At 34.6% G+C, this 25,257-nt stretch overlaps 1 protein-coding gene across 2 annotated transcripts; it reads left to right on the forward strand.

Annotated features, from left to right (window-relative positions):
* Positions 1-9,030: 9,030 nt before the first annotated feature.
* LOC138306725 (AN1-type zinc finger protein 6-like) lies at positions 9,031-18,585 on the forward strand. Of its 2 annotated transcripts, none has more exons than XM_069247191.1 (5): positions 9,031-9,184; positions 10,461-10,702; positions 11,581-11,757; positions 12,487-12,594; positions 13,777-18,585. In XM_069247191.1, the coding sequence occupies exons 2-5, from the start codon at positions 10,471-10,473 to the stop codon at positions 13,923-13,925; spliced, it is 666 nt and encodes a 221-aa protein (XP_069103292.1). In that variant the 5' UTR covers positions 9,031-9,184; positions 10,461-10,470; the 3' UTR covers positions 13,926-18,585. The 2 variants fall into 2 exon arrangements, with proteins under 2 accessions (XP_069103292.1, XP_069103293.1); XM_069247192.1 differs by having other exon boundaries at positions 10,461-10,645.
* Positions 18,586-25,257: the final 6,672 nt, after the last annotated feature.

The raw sequence follows: 25,257 nt of genomic DNA on the forward strand, positions 1-25,257 counted from the left end.
TATTTCTCTGTCATACGTCCCTCCATAAGTACTAAAGGGATATTTCTCTGTCATACGTCCCTCCATAAGTACTAAAGGGATTTCTCTGTCATACGTCCCTCCATAAGTACTAAAGGGATATTTCTCTGTCATACGTCCCTCCATAAGTACTAAAGGGATATTTCTCTGTCATACGTCCCTCCATAAGTACTAAAGGGATATTTCTCTGTCATACGTCCCTCCATAAGTACTAAAGGGATATTTCTCTGTCATACGTCCCTCCATAAGTACTAAAGGGATATTTCTCTGTCATACGTCCCTCCATAAGTACTAAAGGGATATTTCTCTGTCATACGTCCCTCCATAAGTACTAAAGGGATATTTCTCTGTCATACGTCCCTCCATAAGTACTAAAGGGATATTTCTCTGTCATACGTCCCTCCATAAGTACTAAAGGGATATTTCTCTGTCATACGTCCCTCCATAAGTACTAAAGGGATATTTCTCTGTCATACGTCCCTCCATAAGTACTAAAGGGATATTTCTCTGTCATACGTCCCTCCATAAGTACTAAAGGGATATTTCTCTGTCATACGTCCCTCCATAAGTACTAAAGGGATATTTCTCTGTCATACGTCCCTCCATAAGTACTAAAGGGATATTTCTCTGTCATACGTCCCTCCATAAGTACTAAAGGGATATTTCTCTGTCATACGTCCCTCCATAAGTACTAAAGGGATATTTCTCTGTCATACGTCCCTCCATAAGTACTAAAGGGATATTTCTCTGTCATACGTCCCTCCATAAGTACTAAAGGGATATTTCTCTGTCATACGTCCCTCCATAAGTACTAAAGGGATATTTCTCTGTCATACGTCCCTCCATAAGTACTAAAGGGATATTTCTCTGTCATACGTCCCTCCATAAGTACTAAAGGGATATTTCTCTGTCATACGTCCCTCCATAAGTACTAAAGGGATATTTCTCTGTCATACGTCCCTCCATAAGTACTAAAGGGATATTTCTCTGTCATACGTCCCTCCATAAGTACTAAAGGGATATTTCTCTGTCATACGTCCCTCCATAAGTACTAAAGGGATATTTCTCTGTCATACGTCCCTCCATAAGTACTAAAGGGATATTTCTCTGTCATACGTCCCTCCATAAGTACTAAAGGGATATTTCTCTGTCATACGTCCCTCCATAAGTACTAAAGGGATATTTCTCTGTCATACGTCCCTCCATAAGTACTAAAGGGATATTTTCTCTGTCATACGTCCCTCCATAAGTACTAAAGGGATATTTCTCTGTCATACGTCCCTCCATAAGTACTAAAGGGATATTTCTCTGTCATACGTCCCTCCATAAGTACTAAAGGGATATTTCTCTGTCATACGTCCCTCCATAAGTACTAAAGGGATATTTCTCTGTCATACGTCCCTCCTTAAGTACTAATAGGGTATTTTTGACGTCCCTCCATAAGTACTAAAGGGATATTTCGCTCTGTCTATAGCTATTACGTCTTTCTCTCCATAAGTATGCTAATTTTGGACTAATCTATTTGCATGGCAGCCAGGATTTTGGATTAGTATGACACTTGAAGTTTGCTATATGGTGACTTGTGTCAAAAGGGTATTAATGTCACCTGTAGGTTCCTCTTTGTGATTATGCAAATTACATTTTAGGATTTAAGGGTGTATGTCACCTATAAATGGTGACTTGTGTTAAGGGTGTATGTCACCTATAAATGGTGACTTGTGTTAAGGGTGTATGTCACCTAAAATGGTGACTTGTGTTAAAGGTGTATGTCACCTATAAATGGTGACTTGTGTTAAGGGTGAATGTCACCTATAAATGGTGACTTGTGTTAAGGGTGTATGTCACCTATAAATGGTGACTTGTGTTAAGGGTGTATGTCACCTATAAATGGTGACTTGTGTTAAGGGTGTATGTCACCTATAAATGGTGACTTGTGTTAAGGGTGATGGTATGTCACCTATAAATGGTGACTTGTGTTAAGGGTGAATGTCACCTATAAATGGTGACTTGTGTTAAGGGTGTAATGTCACCTAAAATGGTGACTTGTGTTAAAGGGTGTATGTCACCTATAAATGGTGACTTGTGTTAAGGGTGAATGTCACCTATAAATGGTGACTTTGTGTTAAGGGTGTATGTCACCTATAAAATAGTGACTTGTGTTAAGGGTGATGTCACCTATAAATGGTGACTTGTGTTAAGGGTGTATGTCATCCTATAAATGGTGACTTGTGTTAAGGGTATATGTCACCTATAAATGGTGACTTGTGTTAAGGGTGTGAGTGTCACCTATAAATGGTGACTTTGTGTTAAGGGTATTTGTCACCTATAAATGGTGACTTGTGTTAAGGGTATATGTCACCTATAAATGGTGACTTTGTGTTAAGGGTGTATGTCACCGAAAATGGTGACTTTGTGTTAAGGGTGTATGTCACCTATAAATGGTGACTTGTGTTAAGGGTAGTATGTCACCTATAAATGGTGACTTGTGTTAAGGTAATGTCACTATAAATGGTGACTTGTGTTAAGGTATATGTCACCTATAAATAGTGACTTTATGTTAAGGTGTATATGTCACCTATAAATGGTGACTTGTGTTTAAGGGTACATGTCACCTATAAATGGTGACTTGTGTTAAGAGTATATGACACCTATAAATGGTGACTTGTGTTAAGGGTGTATGTCACCTATAAATGGTGACTTGTGTTAAGGGTGAATGTCACCTATAAATGGTGACTTGTGTTAAGGGTGTATGTCACCTATAAATGGTGACTTGTGTTAAGGGTGTATGTCACCTATAAATGGTGACTTGTGTTAAGGGTATATGTCACCTATAAATGGTGACTTTGTGTTAAGGGTATAATGTCACCTATAAATGGTGACTTGTGTTAAGGGTGTATGTCACCTATAAATGGTGACTTTGTGTTAAGGGTATATGTCACCTATAAATGGTGAAAGGGTATATGTCACCTATAAATGGTGACTTTGTGTTAAGAGTATATGTCACCTATAAATGGTGACTTGTGTTAAGGGTGTATGTCACCTATAAATGGTGACTTGTGTTTAAGGGTATATGTCACCTATAAATGGTGACTTGTGTTAAGGGTGTATGTCACCTATAAATGGTGACTTGTGTTAAGGGTGATATGTCACCTATAAATGGTGACTTTGTGTTTAGGGTGATATGTCACCTATAAATGGTGACTTGTGTTAAGGGTGTATGTCACCTATAAATGGTGACTTTGTGTTAAGGGTATATGTCACCTATAAATGGTGACTTGTGTTAAGGGTATATGTCACCTATAAATGGTGACTTGTGTTAAGGGTATATGTCACCTATAAATGGTGACTTTGTGTTAAGGGTATATGTCACCTATAAATGGTGACTTTGTGTTAAGGGTATATGTCACCTATAAATGGTGACTTTGTGTTAAGGGTATATGTCACCTATAAATGGTGACTTGTGTTAAGGGTATATGTCACCTATAAATGGTGACTTTGTGTTAAGGGTATATGTCACCTATAAATGGTGACTTTGTGTTAAGGGTATATGTCACCTATAAATGGTGACTTTGTGTTAAGGGTATATGTCACCTATAAATGGTGACTTTGTGTTAAAGAGTATATGTCACCTATAAATGGTGACTTTGTGTTAAGGGTATATGTCACCTATAAATGGTGACTTTGTGTTAAGGTGTATGTCACCTATAAATATGGTGACTTTGTGTTAAGGGTATAATGTCACCTATAAATGGTGACTTTGTGTTAAGGGTATATGTCACCTATAAATGGTGACTTTGTGTTAAGGGTATATGTCACCTATAAATGGTGACTTTGTGTTAATGGGTAATATGTCACCTATAAATGGTGACTTGTGTTAAGGGTTGAATGTCACCTATAAATGGTGACTTGTGTTAAGGGTGAATGTCACCTATAAATGGTGACTTGTGTTAAGGGTGAATGTCACCTATAAATGGTGACTTTGTGTTAAGGGTGTATGTCACCTATAAATGGTGACTAGTGTTAAGGGTGTATGTCACCTATAAATGGTGACTTTGTGTTAAGGGTATAATGTCACCTATAAATGGTGACTTTGTGTTAATGGGTAGTATGTCACCTATAAATGGTGACTTGTGTTAAGGGTGTATGTCACCTATAAATGGTGACTTGTGTTAAGGGTGTATGTCACCTATAAATGGTGACTTGTGTTAAGGGTGAATGTCACCTATAAATGGTGACTTGTGTTAAGGGTGAATGTCACCTATAAATGGTGACTTGTGTTTAGGGTGAATGTCACCTATAAATGGTGACTTGTGTTAAGGGTGAATGTCACCTATAAATGGTGACTTGTGTTAAGGGTGTATGTCATCTATAAATGGTGACTTGTGTTAAGGGTATATGTCACCTATAAATGGTGACTTTGTGTTAAGGGTATATGTCACCTGTAAATGGTGACTTTGTGTTAAAAGTATATGTCACCTATAAATGGTGACTTTGTGTTCAGAGTATATGTCACCTATAAGAAGTGACTTTGTGTTAAGGGTATAAGTCACCTATAAATGGTGACTTTGTGTTAAGAGTATATGTTTACCTACAAATGGTGACTTTGTGTTAAGAGTATATGTTACCTATAAATGGTGACTTTGTGTTAAGGGTATATGTCACTTATAAATGGTGACTTGTGTTAAGGGTATATGTCACATATAAATGGTGACTTGTGGTTAATGGTGTATGTCACCTATAATTGGTAACTCACTCAGTTTTGATAGTTAGATACATGTACATCTAAAACAAAAGTTTATACATTTTATCTGCAGTTAGGACACTGGGGGGTCTCCATGTCAAATGCTCAAAATATTGTTAGAAAACTAAAATTCAGGCCATTTATGCCAGTTTAACGAAGGCTAAATAGATGAATAGTACATTTCAAGTACTTACTGCACGTATACCATTTTAAAACACTGAATGAAATTGAAAGAAATCGGAGCTTGAATTTTGCAAATTCACATATATCTCCTGAAAAAAGGACAAGAATAATGCTTTTGATATGTCTATGTCAAGCCCAAAGTCATTATTTTAGATTCTACTAGCTGGGTATAACACCATATGGACCGAAACAAAGATATGTCCTTTATTTTAAATTGGATTTGTACTTCTTCTGACAAATGTCGGAAAAAATATGATGTGCATGTTATATTTATTACAAAAAAACGATGGCCATATGACGCCACCCTGAAGAACTTGACGTTTGGGCTATATGCAGTTCACAAATATTTATATAGTATAAGATATCTCATAAGTCATACATGTTTAAGATAGTCTATAATAAAGGAGATCTCTCATAAACATTCCTTTATAAGAAATATCATTTAGATACATTGTACACGTGTTTCAAGAATGTTTTCTAAAATACCTCGGCTTTTGAAATATCATTTTCGCGATGTTCAACATTCGTGATATTTCCGTTTTCTTATCTTAGTAAGGTCTTATTTTTCTGATTTGTAGTCTTTTGTATCGAAGTTTTCACTCTGATTAAAATACAGATACTTGTTATCACTACGTTGTTAAGAGGATCTGAGAAATCCCATTAGGGGTCATGTCCAGGTGACCTTTGGAAATGGCCAATCAAATTGCTACTTGCAAAATTTTGACAGTGAATTTCAAGGACGAAATAGTTTGAAAAAAAACTGTCATCATTATTTTGGTTTACGTAGTCATCTCGCCCAAAGAGCACAATAAAGCTAATTCTATATGTATACTGGGACGAAATATAGTTTTCAATGGATGTGACAAGGTGTAGAAAATGTATCCTATATGAAGACCACGTGGTATAAAGGTCATCTGGACGTGACCTCCTATGGGATATTGTCAGATCCTTTATATAATGGAGTGGTTAATAAGGATCTCTATTTTAATCAGATTGCGAAGTTTTTACCAGTCTTTTGTATGGAAAAGTAATAAACGCGAGCCGATTCTCACATTTTAAACCCAAGTTACATTTTCTGATTTCGGACTACATCGGGCTTTCGGACTATATACTAGGGCTTTCGCGATATAAGGCGGTCGCCGCTGCACATTGTAGTTATTTGAAATATACTGCCGGACACTTACTGAGAAAATAAATAAAAAATATGAATAAAGGTATAACTACCAGCTGCAATATTAATATTGTAGCTCAAAAGACTATTGACAAATAATTGTGTAGCTCAAAAGACTTCAGACAGAAAATGGACCGTATAAAATACCAAATTCACAGCGAGACGTTATTTTTTCATATATAAATATGAAGATCTTTTCTAGTAAGGAATAGAAAACGACAAGTCTACAAATTGTCAATTTGGCGTTTTGTGACCGGTATAGTAGATACTTAAAATGGTTGTTATGTTTGTTTTGGACAACAATAACATATAAGTGCATGTATATATACATAAAATAATTGGAAACCTACATAAGCACCATTTCGTATCCGACCGAAAAGTACAGGAGGCTGTCTAGGTACGATTCAATTTTGCTTGCTACGAGCATTTTCATTGGCTTAAAAATTTACTTTATCAGCCCATAAAGGAAAAAAATGGCGTCGCCGTTTATAACGTTGCTTCTGATTGGCTGAGATGACGGCGTAATGATTTCATAGATAAAAGAGTCCCAAAATGAATCTTGAATATTGAAGAGATTATCTTTAGTAAATTGAATTATAAGGATTAATTTGAATAGATTTTTTATGTTATGGAGATATAACACAAAAATCTGAGTGTACTCTCATCATAAACCGCTTCGCGGTTTATTTAGAGTACACTCAGATTTTTGTGTTATATCTCCATAACATAAAAAATCTATTCAAGTTAATCCTTAAATATGTTGTAATGTTTGTGAGCGCAGTTCATGTCGTTTTCTCCGAAAAGTATGACGTTGAGCTCGCAAACGCATTACGTCACAATCAATCCCTGCCCGCAGGGGCAGATAACTCTGTAATATACAAATACAGAATAACGAAATGCTCACAAACACACATGACGTCACAATCAATATCTACCCACAAGGGCAGATAACTCTGAATTATGCTAATACAGAATATTTACATACCCGAAGTCATAATGACAATCATTCTTTATATATATGATACTTGCAGCCTACGTCCATTATTAATCCTCGTTATAAAATCGTGTAAAATGTAAACTTCATAAAAGACAAAAACTCAGCATACACGTTGTATATATAAATGTATGTCCCTAAATATTCACCAAACAATGACTACGGTAAAATCAAGCCGAAACCTTCGATTTCATAAAAAGGCCAAAAACTTCCATGCAATGTACGTCCCTGAATATCATGTATACGATCAATGTCCGCGGCTGAATGAAAACGTCACTTTTTGGTCTTTCTCATAACAAAATGTCACTGCGTCTGTCGTCAGTTATACGTACGGTTCATCTAAGGCCAATGGTCTACGTATATATAGCACATAGTGATATATCATCATATTTTACATAGTGCGGTTATATTTCTCTCGCCATAATAAAGGTCAAAACCTTGTGTGTGTTTGTGTCGAAAAATGGTCTACGCCAGAAACGATTGTAGGCCTATAATGTATGATTGTATAATGAATAACCTTAATTATGTATAATATTATTTAGCACCGAATCCACAAACACTTTTACCCACAGACGCGATGTTTTAAGATTACAATTCTATTTTAATACATAATTTTACCGAAACGTCTAAAAATCATCGTATTTAATATAATAAGAAGCTGCACTGTAATCAGTTACATTGATCACGGTTTTAAAGTTTTCATATGTCAATGTCATTTATTTTCAAACAGTTTTTATTGTTAACACTTATAAAAGAATCAGGCCCACGTTATTCCAACTTAAATGCCCACTACCTTTCCGGGGCAAAATTTGAATGTTTCTAAAATACATTAACAGCATAGAATATACATATTGACGGCCTAAGATGAGGTTACAACACCAAACATATGCAGGATTCCCTTCGTAATACATGGTAACGGTGGAGATTCATTTCGCTGTTTTGCCAGCTGGTACAGTGATAGTCAACTAGCGCGGGATCCGCGTTAGGAAAATTAACATTTTATTCATTTTAATCAAATTGTTTAGAAGACAATGATAAGAGTAGTATTAATTCTAAGGTGATAACATTGGCGACTTTATAAAATTATCGATCTCGTTGTATATTTCGGAAAGGTAGTGGGCCTTTAATTAAACAGCCGTCTCTTAGCATTACAATACAAGTAACATATTCATGAGACTATATCTAATACACATCAAACAATTCAAATAATGTTACTTTAATCAAATGTAATAATAATTCTGTAGTTAAAGCTTAAATTTGTATGATTAAAGCAAGAATTTGTAAGTCTCACTTAAATCCTTGTACCTGCCTCCAAAGCCCGTGTCATGCCAGTCAGTTTCCAAGGTTTATTTTTTCTCAAACCTTAATCATATATTGACTGAAATTCTGTTCATTTTCGTTCTTTCTTTCTAAAAATATCTTTCTTTTTTTTATCGGTTTTTTTTTTTTTTTTTTTTTTTTTTAATTAGCTTTACACATTTTTCTTGACAATCGTCGATTTAATGAAAATTTACCCGTAATACCCGTAACATTGCAATCATTATAACAAAATGTTTTATAAAAGTTAGCTACACAAAATTCTATAAGAAATCTCTCTTATAGGATTGTATTTTTTGTAAAAATGATATTTTATTGGTGAATAACGTTTTCAGTTTATTACAATGCATATAAAAAGTTTTGTTTCCTGTTAACTGCTATGTCTAGATACATAAACTAATCATCAATTCGTCATAGCGCAATCCTATCATGGATTGTAGAATCTGACATAATGCGTGGGATTCCCTTGTTTACAACATTCTAAAAATAACTATATAGAAAATTCCCGAAGCTTAGAACTGACTAATATTGTTACTATTTATATCATTAGCGAAATGACTGGCGGAGGATATGACGAAACAAGAGATTTCCCTCTGTATACGTCACAATCCTATGCCTCTTTTTGGTAGCGGAGCTAGCCAATAATATCGCGTATTTATAGTCACATGACCCAAATAATAGAATAGTGTCATAGAGGATCATACTACCACGTACCTGCGAAAAAGAGAAGACAAATACGATATTTTAGTGGCCTTTTAAGGTTTGTACAAGGTTTCTTTTTCATGATTTAATCTCAAACTTTCGATTTAATGTATTATTGATGTCTGGATTAGCTCTCAAAGTCATAAAATCGAGGAAAATATGACGTAAAAACAACACAAGGTCGCCATCTTGTCCCCAAATACCAAACAAAACATAAATAGGGTGGGTCGAGTTAGGCGAAAACAACTATTTGCCCTCCTCAAAATCAGGTTTAAGTATGAATATAGGTAAAAACATTAATTGTCTACAGAATATGTATTCTTTGCTAATGCATGTTTGGACAAGAAAGGCTATTTCTACTTTGATCGGAGATGATCTGAGGTCGTTTTGACGCTATCTGTCAATTTTGCTTTATCACGTAAGCATGGCGAAGTTGAAACATGAAGGACTTATTTACATAACTTAAAAGAAATAATTGTGTAGATGAAATCTTCGATTAAAACTATAAAAATAAGTTATTTTGATATTTTTTGATGGAAAATCTGCACGATAAACAACTCGGTTCTTTGTTTATTCGTGGCACAGGAAGTTAATTCGATCATGAAAAAGTCACGAACTTGTCACGAATAACAGGAAATTGGTCATTTTCTTTGTCAGATTACAGAGAGATGTCCGCTAACTTATTTCAATAACATCGAACACTCACAACTGTTGATTTGCTTGTTTTACAATAAAAATTCTATGAATGAGTAAACATGCTGTAAATATTTATTCAGGACAACTCATTCAGATGAGTCATATTGTTCCATACTTGAGTACAGTACACGAACTTTGACCCATTCTTCACAATCGCACACAAAGAAAAATCCAAGTGGTCAAAATATTATGTATATGATATTGTATGTGTTGTTGTCAATTGTGATTTGTATTACAATATTTTACCTTCATTATATGTAGACCCAAATAATTTGATGAAATAAGATAGGTGACAGTGTTGATAATTATGGTTTCAGAGAAAGAGAGTGTTTTTCTCCCATAATTTGAGAAAATAGATACTGCCAGACAACCAACTCTCTCCAAGTACCAATTGGCGAGAATTGGTTCTCTGCGAGAACTGGTAAAAAAAGTGGTTGTCTGCCAGTAATTACTAGGAAAAATTATGAATGTACTAGATAAAATCTATTAAAATCGGTCTTCAAGAGGTATCTCTCAAATCCAAATAAAACAACATTTCCTCTTTGTCATTTTGTCCTAATGCTATCTTTTCTGACCTTTGTGATATTGCTATTCAATTTTGGTTGATAATCAATTTGTATCTGTTTTGATGTCGCCAGGATCAACGTTATGGAACAGAACGGTAACCAGAATTTACCTCCAGTAACGTTTTGTCGGACAGGATGTGGTTTCTATGGTAACCCAGCATTTGATGGCTTGTGTTCAAAGTGTTACAAAGATGCATTAAAACGAAAGAACAATTCCTCATCTCCCGTCAGTGGTAGATTGAGTCCGGTTTCTCCAGGTGAGAAGGAGTCAACCGTGAGCAGCGTAACCTCGACGCTGGCACATGCAAGTTTAGGTAATCACCTTATACAAAATCCTTGGCTTCTACCACACTTGTAAGATCATCACATGTCCTTACATTTTCTGTGTGTATATATATTTTCCTGCTTCGTTTCCTTATTCTTTCTTAGTCTGCATATATATATTATAATTGGGCCCAGTTTCATGAAAATTGAAACTAGATTGATTCCATTATTTACTACTGACAAGCTTTAAGAGGAAGGACCAGCTAATTAATCATCTTTTTTAAGAAAATTTTAAGGGGATTACTGAATTTCATATGACTTGCGATTTTGGTATAATGGGGGGAGCAAGTAGGGATTTTCATCTAAATTATCATTGGAATGAAATGAAGAATTGTGAGGTTTTTTAAAGAACAAAAAAAATAATGATATAGAAAATTGAAAAATAATTAAATTATTTTGTGAATTTTGCAAAACTTGTTCACTTTTACTTTGTAACAATTTCTTTTAAAGTATGTGTAAGTAAAAGGTAATTATTTGAATTACAAATTAAATCCATAAATCTCGGGTCATCCAGTTGACCTTTGACTTTTAGCAGATTCAGGGGTCAAATCAAAATGTCTCCGAAATCTGAAAGAGTCAAAACATACAGCTAAAAATGTGTTTTAACTCAAGAGTCTGAGCTGATTTTTGGGAGTTTACATATATCAATATGAAAAAAAAAAAATAAAACATTAGTAAAAATATATATCAGTCTTCTAATTCCGCCTGAAGATGCCTGTGAAGGCAGAAAGGCCTTGATACGATGATTTTTTTTCTGTCTTTGTTTTTTTTTTTTTTTTTTATATTTATACATATTTATGCTCAAGCTCTGAAATCTCCTGACTCATTTCCTTCACCTCGTCTATAACATATGATCTCTGTTACCTAGGTACTAGTACTGAGTGTAGCAGTGCGAGTTCCATCAGTTCCACCATTGTGCCAAGCGGTACTTTTGTCAGTGAAGTGGTGACAAGCACCACTCCCAGTATAGAAACAGCCACACCTACCGTATCTGTACCCAGTGGTCAGGCTAAAGTGGAGCCAGAAAAGGAAGAGGGAGCCGTCGGTAAGTTGTACAGCTATTCTGCCTTCTTGTATTCCGTCTTTGCCTAAAACAAAGTTATCTGCCTTAACAGGTAGGTATCAATTGTGATATTATCATTTCGCAAGAAAACCTTGCATCAGTGTCTCAAAAAAAAAAATATACCATGCTTGTAAGCACACGACATCACAATCAATACCTACCTGCAAGGGCAGATAACTCTGTAATTTGCAAATACTTATTGAACTTTCATTTTGCGTAACGTAGCTCATAGACTTTGTTTAAGATCTTTCTAGTCCTGACTAAAAATTTCACTTTTAGGTAAATTCAACTCGAACACTTGGATAAATTGTGTATATGGTCCCTTTGACTTTGAGCTTACAAGGTTTGACTGTTTTACTGGTTGTCTGCTCATGGGAGCAGAGCTCAAATGATGTGATGTACAGAATCATGATCAGTTTATTTTAGCTAGTCTTTATCATTCATTTGATTATGAAGTTTGTGTTCTATCATTTTGGGAATGCATTCTGACAGATACAGTTTGTCTGTAACTAAATTACGCTTTGTTCCAAATATGTAAGAATTCATCAAAAAGTTTGTAACTTGAGTTGTTAAACATTTAGTAGCCGCATTCACAGAAAAACTTCAAAGAAAAGTTGCAATAATGTTTTGTTAAAATGGCAAGTACTATATAATTTTTATTCATAAACATTAAAAATCCAAATCTTAAGTATACAGATATTTTGAAAACAGGTGGTGCCGAAGTCGGGACAGATTCCAGCTCCCAATCAGATGACGATAAGGATAAAAAGCCCAAAAAGAATCGCTGTCACACCTGTAAAAAGAAGGTTGGACTTACAGGTAAACACATAACAACAGACCAATGATAAGTAGTGATAACATAACGAGATTCAATCGAAATTAATTATCTTGTTATAAACAATACACTCGACAGACCAAAAAAATAGAGTAAATTTTTTTTCTTTCTTTTTTGTTAAAACTTTTTTTTTCTTTTATTTAACCATAATGGTTGTATTTTATGTGGAGTTTACTGTTGGTAAACTATGAAATTATGATACTGATTAGAAATTGATTATTTCTGTTGGTCAGCTATCAATACTGATTTTGATCAACACAGTATTGATTCACTGATGGCTATTTTACTACAACATCTACCCCCCCCCCCCCTCTCAGTGATTCAAGTATGGTACAGTCTCTTGTTTTATAGAGGATCTGACAACATTTTGTTACAGGTCACTTTCAGGTGACCTTTACACTTCCTTTGTTGTGTGAAATAACTAAATATATATAAACAATGATTCTGACAGCTATGGAAATTATATACCACCAAGAAATTTTAAAGTAGCAATTTGATTCTCTAATCCAAAAGGAAATCAGAATGTGACCCCCTAATGGGATGTTGTCCGATCCTCTCTATCAAAGTGGGATGAAAGATCTGTATGATAATCAGAATGTGACCCCTAATGGGATGTTGTCCGATCCTCTCTATCAAAGTGGGATGAAAGATCTGTATGATAATCAGAATGTGACCCCTAATTGGATGTTGTCCGATCCTCTCTATCAAAGTGGGATGAAAGATCTGTATGATAATCAGAATGTGACCCCCTATTGGGATGTTTTCCGATCCTCTCTATCAAAGGTGGGATGAAAGATTGTATATAATCAGATTGATTGTTGCATATAGGTCATGTGATCAGAAGGAAATCTAACAAAAAAATATGTCTGTCTAGGGTTACCCTGCTGACCCTAATTTTTTACCCCCGACCCTAATTTTTGTCCCACTTTTCTATGAAAAAAAAAGTCGCAATGTCGATCTCAGACTCCGGTTCTGGCCATTATTTTAGAGTGAAAGACACTACAAAAAAAAAAAAAAAACATGCCGACAGACATATTATTTTTTGGTCTGATATAATTACAAGTTCTGGAGTCGATTAGATAATTTAGGTAAGTCTGTTGGTATTGTTTGATCAATTGTAGTAATTATATTTGTGTGTCATGTATTGTTGTTTTGTTATGTTTTAGGATTCCCGTGCCGCTGCGGAGGCTTATACTGTAGTATACACAGGTATTCCGATAAACACGAGTGCAAATTTAACTACAAGGAGATGGCACAGGAGCACATCCGCAAACACAATCCCGTGATCGTTGCCGAAAAAATACAGAAAATCTAAAATCATATAGAAATTGATTCATTTTTTAAAAGAAAACAATTATTATATTATTGATACCTATATAATTCTATATATGGATATCTTATGATGAAAATTGACAATGGTTGATCTATTAGTTGTTGAACAATGAAGTTTACCGGAATTTTTATCATGGTATGATGTCATAACTTGAGGCTAGAATTATTCATACTTGGAGGAAAATTTATCAGAAATTCAGATTGTATATCCTGGTTAGAAAATGGATAACTTTTAAATGTCAAATATGTAATTTTCACTTCTTAAGATTTAAGAAATTAATTTAATTAATTACATGTTTAAATCAAATACAAGTACATCACAAGTAGCTTTGTGGAATGTAGAAAACTGGACTAATTGAAAATTTTACATATATAGTTGTCTACATAGATCATGTACAAAAGGTTTTTGTTACAATTATCTGAGTATAAAATTTTTGTTTTGATTGGAAATTGATTTTCTGGATATCAAGGCACAAAAATCATTCAAAATTATTATTTTTAAATGTTGATGAATACAATTTGATGGTTTGAGATTCCAGTAAGCATTGTTGTTGACAACTAGCAGTAAGTCATTGTCATCGATATATTATTATTGTTATGTAAGAGAGGTTCAAATTTCCTCTTTGTGATAAATGGTATGTAGAGGTTAAACTGGTCCCCATCACATCTGTAATGCCAGGGGAAATGTGGAAATCTGTGCATCAGGAATGATGTTGATGGAAGGAGAAAGTACCACTCGACTGTACTGTGTGTAAGTACAAAGTGCAGAGACTGTGAGTGGCTGGTGATGGTATCACGCTTCCTAGGACTTACCAAAAAAACATTAAGCTTCGTTATAAACGGCAAACAGATACACTCTTTTCAGATTGAAATGAGTTTCTAAGCTGCACGAGGGTCAGCCGACTTCCAATGCAAAAGCATCTGTACTCTGTGCAGTGTTTCATCTCTGATAGCAGTTTAACCACCTTTGATCGGTTACACAAATTGTTTATATAACAAGCACGGATTGGGTTCCCACAGCAGTACGCTTCTATACATATGTTTACCTACTATGGGAGACGGCCCTGTGCAGTGTGTATCTGTGTGGACCTGTACTTCAGGAACGCTTGGTTAAAATGACTGCCTCTACCCCCAAAAATACAGACAGATGTGGGTGGAACAGATACATAGATCAGAAGTATGAAAAATTGTTTTATTTGTGACTGGAGGGAAAGGGTGAATTCCTCAGGATCGTTACTGATAGAAGGCTTGGTACCTTCAGCACAAGTAATTGTACAGGACAACGGGATCACTCATGTCCAGCACACTGTATAAAACATATTTTAATTTTATCAATTAAGAATATATATCCGAATGATTCAGATTTTATTAACACAATAGTTTAATAAGAAGTTGCGAAAAGATTTTTTTTTGTTATGTTTGCGCTGTGATTTTCACTGCATTGCGAGTTTACATTAATTTTTTTTTTGTCATTTTCTCAATTTTCCCCCATCTTTCTTATTGGAGGCATTCTCAGTTTGCTATCAAGAAATCATCCAGCACTCATTATTGCCTCTTACAGAATTATATAGTAATCGTCATTGTAACTTGTTTATTTAAGCATTGTAATTTAGGGCTTACATGATCATCGCAAGCTTTTTTGTCCATTTACAGTTTGTTTTCCTTTTATGAATGTGTTGATTATTAAAGATCAAGCATTAGAAAAATTACACAAATTAATTTTTTTTTTTTTTTTTTTTTTGTTGAAGACTAGTTCTGGGTAATTATGATTGTAAGTCTATTGAATCTAGTTGATAATAAATTTTCAATGCTGACAAAAGTTTTTTTTCTCACCTAGATCCCAAAATTTTTATATCATTTTTTTCTTGTTGAAAACTTGATAAATTGGTAAATGTATTTTTTCTTCCTTTCAACAAATAAGAAGTTTTACAAAAAAAAAATTCATAAAATTTTTGACATGTCACTTGGTGAGATTTATGTTTTTTGTAAATGGGGAAAATGCTCTGTATACATCAACAATTGCTAACACCGAAAACTCACCGGTGTTTTCAGTTCTGCATTATTTTTTTCTTTCATAATTATCTTGATGTCATAGTGAGTGAAAATGATTTCTTCTGATATCTAGAAACACTTGGAAATTAATTGATACCAAATGATTAATTCACAGATTTTTGCTTTTCAGTATTTATTCCTAGATTCTGTTTGCCAGACGGTTTGCTTTCATAACATGTATAATTTATGTTACAGTATTTTAACTGTTTCTATTAAGGATAATGCATTTTCTTTTTGAAATGTGTATAGTCTTAGCATGCAGTGATATTTTAACCCCTTGCAACACACATATATATGTATCGTTTTTGCCTCTTCAGAAATATATGTACAGATAAATATCTTGGTATTGAGATATGTTTTTGAGAACATGTGTAATTGCGTGTGGTTGTATGATAGTGTGTGGAATGTCTAGTAGAGGTTAGCCATCTTTCTGCCTTTGATGTATACTTACACAACACTTTCATACACTTAAAGGCCCACTACCTTTCCGCAGCAAAATTTAAAGGTTTCTTAAAAACATTAATAACAAAAGAAAATATATATCGATGGCTTAATATGAGGTTACAAAACCAAACGTATGCAAGATTTCCTGTCTAATGTACGATAACAGTGGAGATTCATTTCGCTGTTTTGCCGTCTAGCGCAGTGATAATCAACTACCGCGCGGCATTTAGGACGACGGCGGGAAACATAAAACGACCCGCGTTATGAAAATTAACATTTTATTTATTCTTATTAAACACTTCTGAAGGTGATGATAAGTGTGCTAGTAAACGAATAGTTAATAACTTCTGCGACTCTACAAAATTATTGATCTCGTTTTACATTCCTATTTTAAAAATTAAAAGCCGTTTCGGAAAGGTAGTGGCCCTTTAAAATTAGCTGCATGAAATATTTGGAATATTTCATTTTTGAATATCAAGATTATATATGAGACTATTTTGCTATATGGTATCTCAATATCATCAATGAGAAAAAATTACAATCTTTCAGATTGACATCTATCATCTTGCAGTAATTATAAAGATACGACAAAGTAATTATTTCCTGGTGTATGTATATGTCAAATAGTGAACACTTACTGTTAGTAATTTTAAAAATGTATGCATATTTGGGTTAATATTTTATTATTATATTTGGCAGAAGAAACAATAAATGCATTCCACGTCACGATAACACTCAAGGTCCAATAGGAGTTGATATTTTTCTTTACAAATTTGTCACTCATTCTTGGACATCCAATAATATTCAATCTTTATTTTTTGCTCCAAGTCCTCCATGTTGAACGGCCTGATCATGAGTTATATAAAGTTTTAGAGATGCACAAAAAAATTAAGAGGTGCAGAAAAAGGTTTAGAGGTGCAGAAAAACGGAAGAAAACCACCAATTCTTCATTGTTATCTTACAATTGATCTTTGTACCCAGAGGCTAAGAGCTACCCAGAGCTAGACTTAGGTGTAAGTTAGGGTAGAATTGCTTACAGACAAGTGTTTTTCAAATTATAAGTTGTAAATCAAAGGCATCAAGATCACTGATCCCTACTGTAAATGAAGGTATATATTCAGATTCTTTTACAAAGCTAACTATATTATACAAGTAGTGTGAGCGTGTATTGAATCAAAGGGAAGTAACCCCGAGTAAAAATCCAAAGGGAGGTAACCCTTGATAGCTTGTATAAGTGATTGTGTAATTGATTTGTTAGAGAGTGGATCAGGATATAGTAGAAGTTTGCAAATTTTAATGGAATTTTTTTTCTTCTATCATCATTGTAATCACCATGGAAACCCTTTAATCTTGCTGCACTCTCACTAATCTGTCTGATTTCAAATTAAATTGAGGTAAAGGATTACCACTGTAGTTGGCACATGTGAATGTCACTATGTGTAACGGTACTGTGTAGGAAAAAGATACATGTATCATATGGTATAAAAAGAGATAGTTCTTGTTTGGAAGAAATTTACAAACAGTTACTCCAAATGGGGTCTTCATGAAGGGATGTGGAAATTACATTACAGGAGATGTTGTACATTGATAATTAACTTTGAAATCTGATAGATTTTTGTAGCTCATCTTTCTCAGTTATATCACACAATCTTAAGAATTGTCAACATTTTTGTTTAAAGTTGAAATCGTAAGTTTTACTGATCATTCATTCATCATTCATAACTTTTGTTTTTTGTTTTTCAAGAAATTATGATGGACATTAAGGAGTTGATTGAGTATAGACTGTATACAGATACATGTATACCCAAATGAGTAATTCAAAAATTGATTAAAAATTCCTTGAATGATCCGTGAAATGATTTGTGATAATTATATCTAATAATGGGTTTAATTAGTGGTTCTGTACACCAGTTATATGAATATTTATTTTAAAAAAGGAGAGAAGAAAAATTATTTAAAAAACCCTTTGTTAAAAATTACATAGCGGAATATGTAAGCGTTCATAAAGCATTGTTTTACAGATACATGTAACAAGGCTGGGAGACCCAGACCAAGTGATATCGTCAGGTGTTTTCATTTGTGAATCTTTCATTCTAGCTATACTATGTTGAATAAATTGATGTAACAAATAAAATTAATAAGCTTGATTGGTTGCTTTATATACTGTCGTCACACATGATTGGTTGCTTTATATACTGTTGTCACACATGATTGGTTGCTTTATATACTGTCGTCACACATGATTGGTTGCTTTATATACTGTCGTCACACATGATTGGTTGCTTTATATACTGTCGTCACATATGATTGGTGCTCTATATACTGTCGTCACACATGATTGGTTGCTTTATATACTGTCTTCACACATGATTGGTTGCTTTATATACGGTCGTCACACGTGATTGGTTGCTTTATATTCTGTCGTCACACATGATTGGTTGCTTTATATACTGTCGTCATACATGACTGGTTGCTTTATATACTGTCGTCACACATGATTGGTTGCTTTATTTACTGTCTTCACACATGATAGGTTACTTTATATACTGTCTTCACACATGATTGGTTGCTTTATATACTGTCTTCACACATGATTGGTTGCTTTATATACTGTCTTCACACATGATTGGTTGCTTTATATACTGTCTTCACACATGATTGGTTACTTTATATACTGTCGTCACACATGATTGGTTGCTTTATATACTGTCGTCATACATGACTGGTTGCTTTATATACTGTCGTCACACATGTATTGGTTGCTTTATATACTGTCTTTACACATGATTGGTTGCTTTATATACTGCCGTCACACATGATTGGTTGCTTTATATACTGTCTTCACACATGATAGGTTACTTTATATACTGTCGTCACACATGATTGGTTGCTTTATATACTGTCGTCATACATGACTGGTTGCTTTATATACTGTCGTCATACATGACTGGTTGCTTTATATACTGTCGTCACACATGATTGGTTGCTTTATATACTGTCTTTACACATGATTGGTTGCTTTATATACTGCCGTCACACATGATTGGTTGCTTTATATACTGTCTTCACACATGATAGGTTACTTTATATACTGTCGTCACACATGATTGGTTGCTTTATATACTGTCTTCACACATCTGAGCTTGTTTCATCAACTTTCCGGCGACTTTGAGCTCAGTTTCATTCTATGCAGACATTCTGTATTTGCATATTAGATAGTAAAAATATAATCTGCCCTTGTGGGTAGGTATTGATTGCGGTATCGTGTTATTACGAACGTAACGCCAATTTTCAGAGAAAGTAATACAAATTTCACTAAATAATGATGTCACAATTGATAAGTGAGGTTACTTTGCAATATTCAAAGACAGAATATTTTGTTTTGTGTATATTTTCTAGGTTATACATAAATACTGAAATTCATCAAAGAACTCAGAAGTAAAAAAAAAAAAAAAAATAGAAAAACAGTAGGTTTGTGGAGAATGGAAATTGAGAACAAATACATGTGGATATACACAAGAACCTCTTTAACTTTTAAAAATTCTGTAAACTATAAATTGAGAATCTCACACAAGTGGCTACGTAATATGAGATTTATAAAAAAAAAGTTCAATAAGCCTTTAGGCGAGGGGCACATCAAATTATTTAACGAGTTTATAAATCTCTATTACATAGCCACGAGTGTAATATTGTATTTATCACATAACAAACAGTTTATTTAAATATAGACAAAACTTTCAATTTCGTTCCTATATGAGAGTGGCGAAATCAGATATCGGATTTGACGTAATAATAGTGGTATTACATATGTTTCATACAGTATTGATGACATGGCTGAACGAGCGTGTTATGTGGTAAATATCCATAGGAAATTGTAATGGAAGGTTCCTTTAAAACTATGATATAGTGTAGTACATATAACATGTATATATTGGTCAGACCTCGGTATGGGGGAGGGATGTGTGGCTTTGTTTCCGCTACACATATATTCAGTTTTACTAAAGGCCGCTAATTCTAAAGGAAAATGAAATATTCAGAAATTCACGGACTTGCCTAAAAACAATAGTGCAAAGAATTGTAGAAATTCGTGAAATCTTTCTGAATAGGAAACTGCAAATTTAAAGTGTTATACAGTTTTACCTTTGTGCCGTTCTGTTTTGATATAGCGGTATTGAGTGGAAGCAAATTTAGAAATTTCTTGTTTCCTGATCTTTGAAGATATGTGATCCGAATGGCTATTCATCTCTCCCAAAGGGATGAGGTAAGCCAAGATTTGTAATTTTTGACTCAGCAATCTGTATGCATATCTGTTCAAAAGAGCATTTCACAACATCCCATTAGGGTTTACGTTCTGTTAACTTTTATTCTCCCTGTTCTTCAGTTAAAATAATCAACTAAAAACGACAAATTGTCACAGCTATATGCTTGTAGCTATATTGTTCTCTGATAGCGATATAACTATAAAAAAACTTTTTTCTGAGATCTTTAGACATCATTTCGTCCTCGTCAAGAAATACGAAATATCAATTTGATTTGCCAATTCATAAGGTAATCACCCAACATGGTTTGTCAGATCCTCTATAGAACGAAGTAAGAGAGTAAGGATACGTATTCAATCAGATTGGCTTATAGAGTTTTCACAGTGCTATAGCTAGGATATTGGGGGAAATTGCTCTAATGTAGCTGTGAAAAAGGATAATCCAAAGATAATATTTTCTATACACTGATTTATTACAGTCGGGTGCGGAGCGGAGAAATATCCAACTCTACATGTACACTTCCAAACCTAGGCCTAAAAGTGAAAAGAAGTCACACAAAATGATAATATACAAAACATACAGGAACAAACATGTAAACAGCACTTAGTCTAAGCGTGATATACAATAGTCGCTTATTAACTGACGCAAGAGTTACCGGTATTGAGAACTGCTAAGAAGGATTAGCTAAAAGAAACACGGGTAAAAACGTTAAAGGAATAGATCACTATAAAGAAACGGCTATAATATTTTAAATAAAGCTTTGTATTTTACTTCTTGGCTTAGAATATAAAGTATGTTCGAATAGATTTATACAATTAAAACAAATTATCACAAATTTCCGAATATGAACCTGTCATAAACCGCGTGACAGAGTGACTGGAGCTGACAATGGACGGACGGGAACGCACCACACATTATACAAATAGCCAAAAATACTGGATCTTGGTTAGGCAAATAAAAACAACATATTGCTTTGTTTGATGACTTTAATGCTTAATATATCTTCTTGTGGAGCAGGTAATTCAAAAATGTCAGATTTATGACTACAAGAAACTAAATGACCATGAAAGGGACTGGACATGTGTGCAGTCAACCATGATAACAAATGCTGGAAGAGAGGGGAGATAATCATTACTCACTTTGTTCTAATGCTTAGATTAATCAATAGAGCAACTAACCAATGCTGACATTTTTTTTAAAATACGGGGGTACAATGAAATTGAAAAATCACACTTATTTAAATGTAGAACAAAAACCTTCATTAATCACTATTCCAATTAATTATTATATGATAGCAACTTCGTAATGCAAGGAAAAGTTTTCACGCCTCATGAACGTTTTCATCAACAAATGATGCCTTAGTATTAATATACAGTATATATGCATTTTACCAATTGAAAGCACAGATGGAATTAATTTCAAATAAAATTTACTTACATTTAAAGTTTCCGACAATGTCTTTTTTCATTTACTGTTTTTTCTTGCAATGACAAATGACAAACTGATATATTAGTATTGAGCAAAGAACCTCTAATACTGAAAAGTGCTCACAAGCATAATAGGTACAGGTAAATCAAAACAGAGAACAATGGGAGAGTTGGGGTAAAGGGATGGAAAGGTGTTATTTTTTCAATCAACCTGTCTTTTTGTTCGAGGTTAAGAAGCATGCAGTAAGTCAGTTATTGCATGATTTCTCGTCACTCGGGACTTATTACCCCCTCGCTTCGCTCGGGTGTAATAAATCCCTTATTACTCGAAAGCCATGCAATAATCTTTACTTGGCCATGAATGGGGGATTCAGCCCCTTTCATGGTCAAGTAATCCTGAGTGGCCATGAAAGGGGGTTATTGTGGAATCAACTGTGGTAGCAAGACATTTATTGGCCACACTTTTCCTTTGTGAGAGGTTGGAAGTATGGAAGAGTTGGGGTATAGAGATGGAAAGGTGTTATTTTTTCAATTAACCTGTCTTTTTGTTCGAGGTTAATAAGCATGCAGTAAGTCAGCTGTTGCATGATTTCTCGTCACTCGGGACTTATTACCCTCTCGCTTCGCTCGGGTGCTATAAATCCCTTGTTACTCGAAAGCCATGCAATAACCTCGGAAGTCTTGCCTTACTAGACAATCGCAGACTACATTATCACAAAAGTAAGCTCATTCTGGATTGGCTGAACAAACACGCAAAATATTTGAGCTATGTGTTGTCAAGCTATCAGTCAGCACTAACAGTCGATGAGGAATGACGACTCTAGGATGAAAGCTTAAGATCAAGACTAAATTAAGACGTATTAAGCAGTACTTGTCTTTCTGTGCAAGACTGAAAATACTTTAATTCTTGTGTATTTCCGCGTTTTTTGTAATGTTGTACTGTATGGGGAGGGTGTTAACATGTAATGATATTATAATAAAAAAAACTATGTCTATTACAAAAACTGGCAGCACGAATCATTTTAGATGCCCCCTTTGATACTCCGTCAAAAGTAATGTTTCAACAGTTGAAATGGATGCCTATAGACATATACATAAAATTCAAGAAATCTGTATTTACTTTTAAATGTGTAAATGGACTTGTACCCGATTATCTGTGTTGTCGATTCAAATATGTTGATAGTGTTCAGTCTTGAGTAACACGTCAGACTGAACAGAATATTTTATACATTCCAAGACACAGGACTCAGTTTTACTCGAGTCATTATATGATATCAAGCAGTCAAATCTGGAATCAGCTTCCTAATGATGCGAGATCATCACCTTCTTTGAGTAGTTTTAAAAAGAAAGCAATTAAGCATTTCTGTGATATGTACTTTTAGAATTCAAAACGTATTGCAATGTATGCTACATTAGCATGTGTATATATGAGGCTTCGGCCATTTAACTTTATTTCAGTACCGTAAGCATGATCTTTGTACTTACTGTGATAATACTGTTTCTATTTATTGTATGTAATATTCATTATAGTATTACATGTATTAATTTTATGAACTGAAATATTTTGTATAGATACATTATTATTATGTAATTTGTCACTAATACTTTTACTAATCCTGAGGACCCTGAGTGAGATTAGCCCTTGGCTGAATCAGGTTTCTATCCTCGGTAAATAAAGTTTATTATTATTATAATTAAGCAAGAAGGCCGTAACCATCGGCTTTGCGAATATCCTCATATTCCCGCTTCGTTTTTTAAAACCTAAATTAAGATATAAATTGTATACATATTGGTACAAGGATGGCACAAGGACCAAAGGAGAATAGAGACAATGTCAGATAACCGGTCAATAGAAGTGGATTGAAACGGCAGCTCGTCTTCAAGACCTGTCATAGGTAAGACATTGTGGAATAGTCAAAGTCCAGGAAGAAGCTTGTACTAGTAGTGCTGATTGTGTCAAGGGAAAGGTGGCAATTGCAAGCAAATAAAAAGGAAGTGTACCAAATAAAAAGACATGCTGGCAGAGTGTCCAGAGCAGGAATGCAAGGAAGATCTTGAACTTCCCTATTTGGATTGGATACAGGGGCTTTCCTACACGACACGTCTGTTAGGACACAAACAGAACAGGCAGATGAACGTGTCTCAAGTAGTTCAATCACGACTCATCAGCACTCTTAAATTTTTTGACTTTGGCTTTACTTTTATTGCGCATCCATCATTTTCACCTCGCTCCTCCATATTTACATGTATTTCAAATCTGAAAACACCCACTTTCAGTTAGATGATGACGTTACGGCATCATCCATGCAACGGAGAATACCGTTTCTCTTTAATTTTCAAGTGCTTGACACATGTCTTTAAGTTCTTATGAAGTATATGTGGTCATATTTAAATTTCAACTTGTGTTCGCTAAAAACGACGTCATTGTCTGTTTTTGTTAGCTCACCTGGTCCAAAGGGCCGGTGAGCTTATGTCATGGCGCGGCGTCCGTCGTCCGTCCGTCAACATTTCCTTTAAATCGGTACTAGTCATAGAGTTCTGCATGCATTGTAACCAAATTTGGCCACAAATATCCTTGGGGGAAGGGGAACAGAACTTGTATAAATTTTGGCTCTGACCCCTTAGGGGTAGGAGGGGCGGGGCTCAATAGGGTAAATAGAGGTAAATCCTATAAATCGCTACTTGTCTTGGAGTTCTGCATGGATTGTAACCAAATTTGGCCACAATTTTCCTTGAAAGAAGGGGAACAGAACCTGTATAAATTTTGGCTCTGATCCCCCGGGGAACGGAGGGGCGGGGCCCAATAGGGGAATTAGATGTAAATCCTATAAATCTCTACTTGTCTTAGAGTTCTGCATGGATTGTAACCAAGTTTGACAAATATCCTTTGGAGAAGGGGAACAGAACTTGTATAAATTTTGGCTCTGACCCCTTAGGGGTAGGAGGGGCGGGGCCCAATAGGGTAAATAGAGGTAAATCCTATAAATCGCTACTTGTCTTCGAGTTCTACATGGATTGTAACCAAATTTGGCCAATACATCCTTAGGAGAAGGGGAACAGAACTTGAATAAATTTTGGCTCTGAGTCCCTGGGGACAGAAGGGGCGGGGCCCAATAGGGGAAATAGAGGTAAA

This window comes from Argopecten irradians, chromosome 13 (assembly GCF_041381155.1).
Source record: "Argopecten irradians isolate NY chromosome 13, Ai_NY, whole genome shotgun sequence".
NCBI lineage: Eukaryota > Metazoa > Mollusca > Bivalvia > Pectinida > Pectinidae > Argopecten > Argopecten irradians.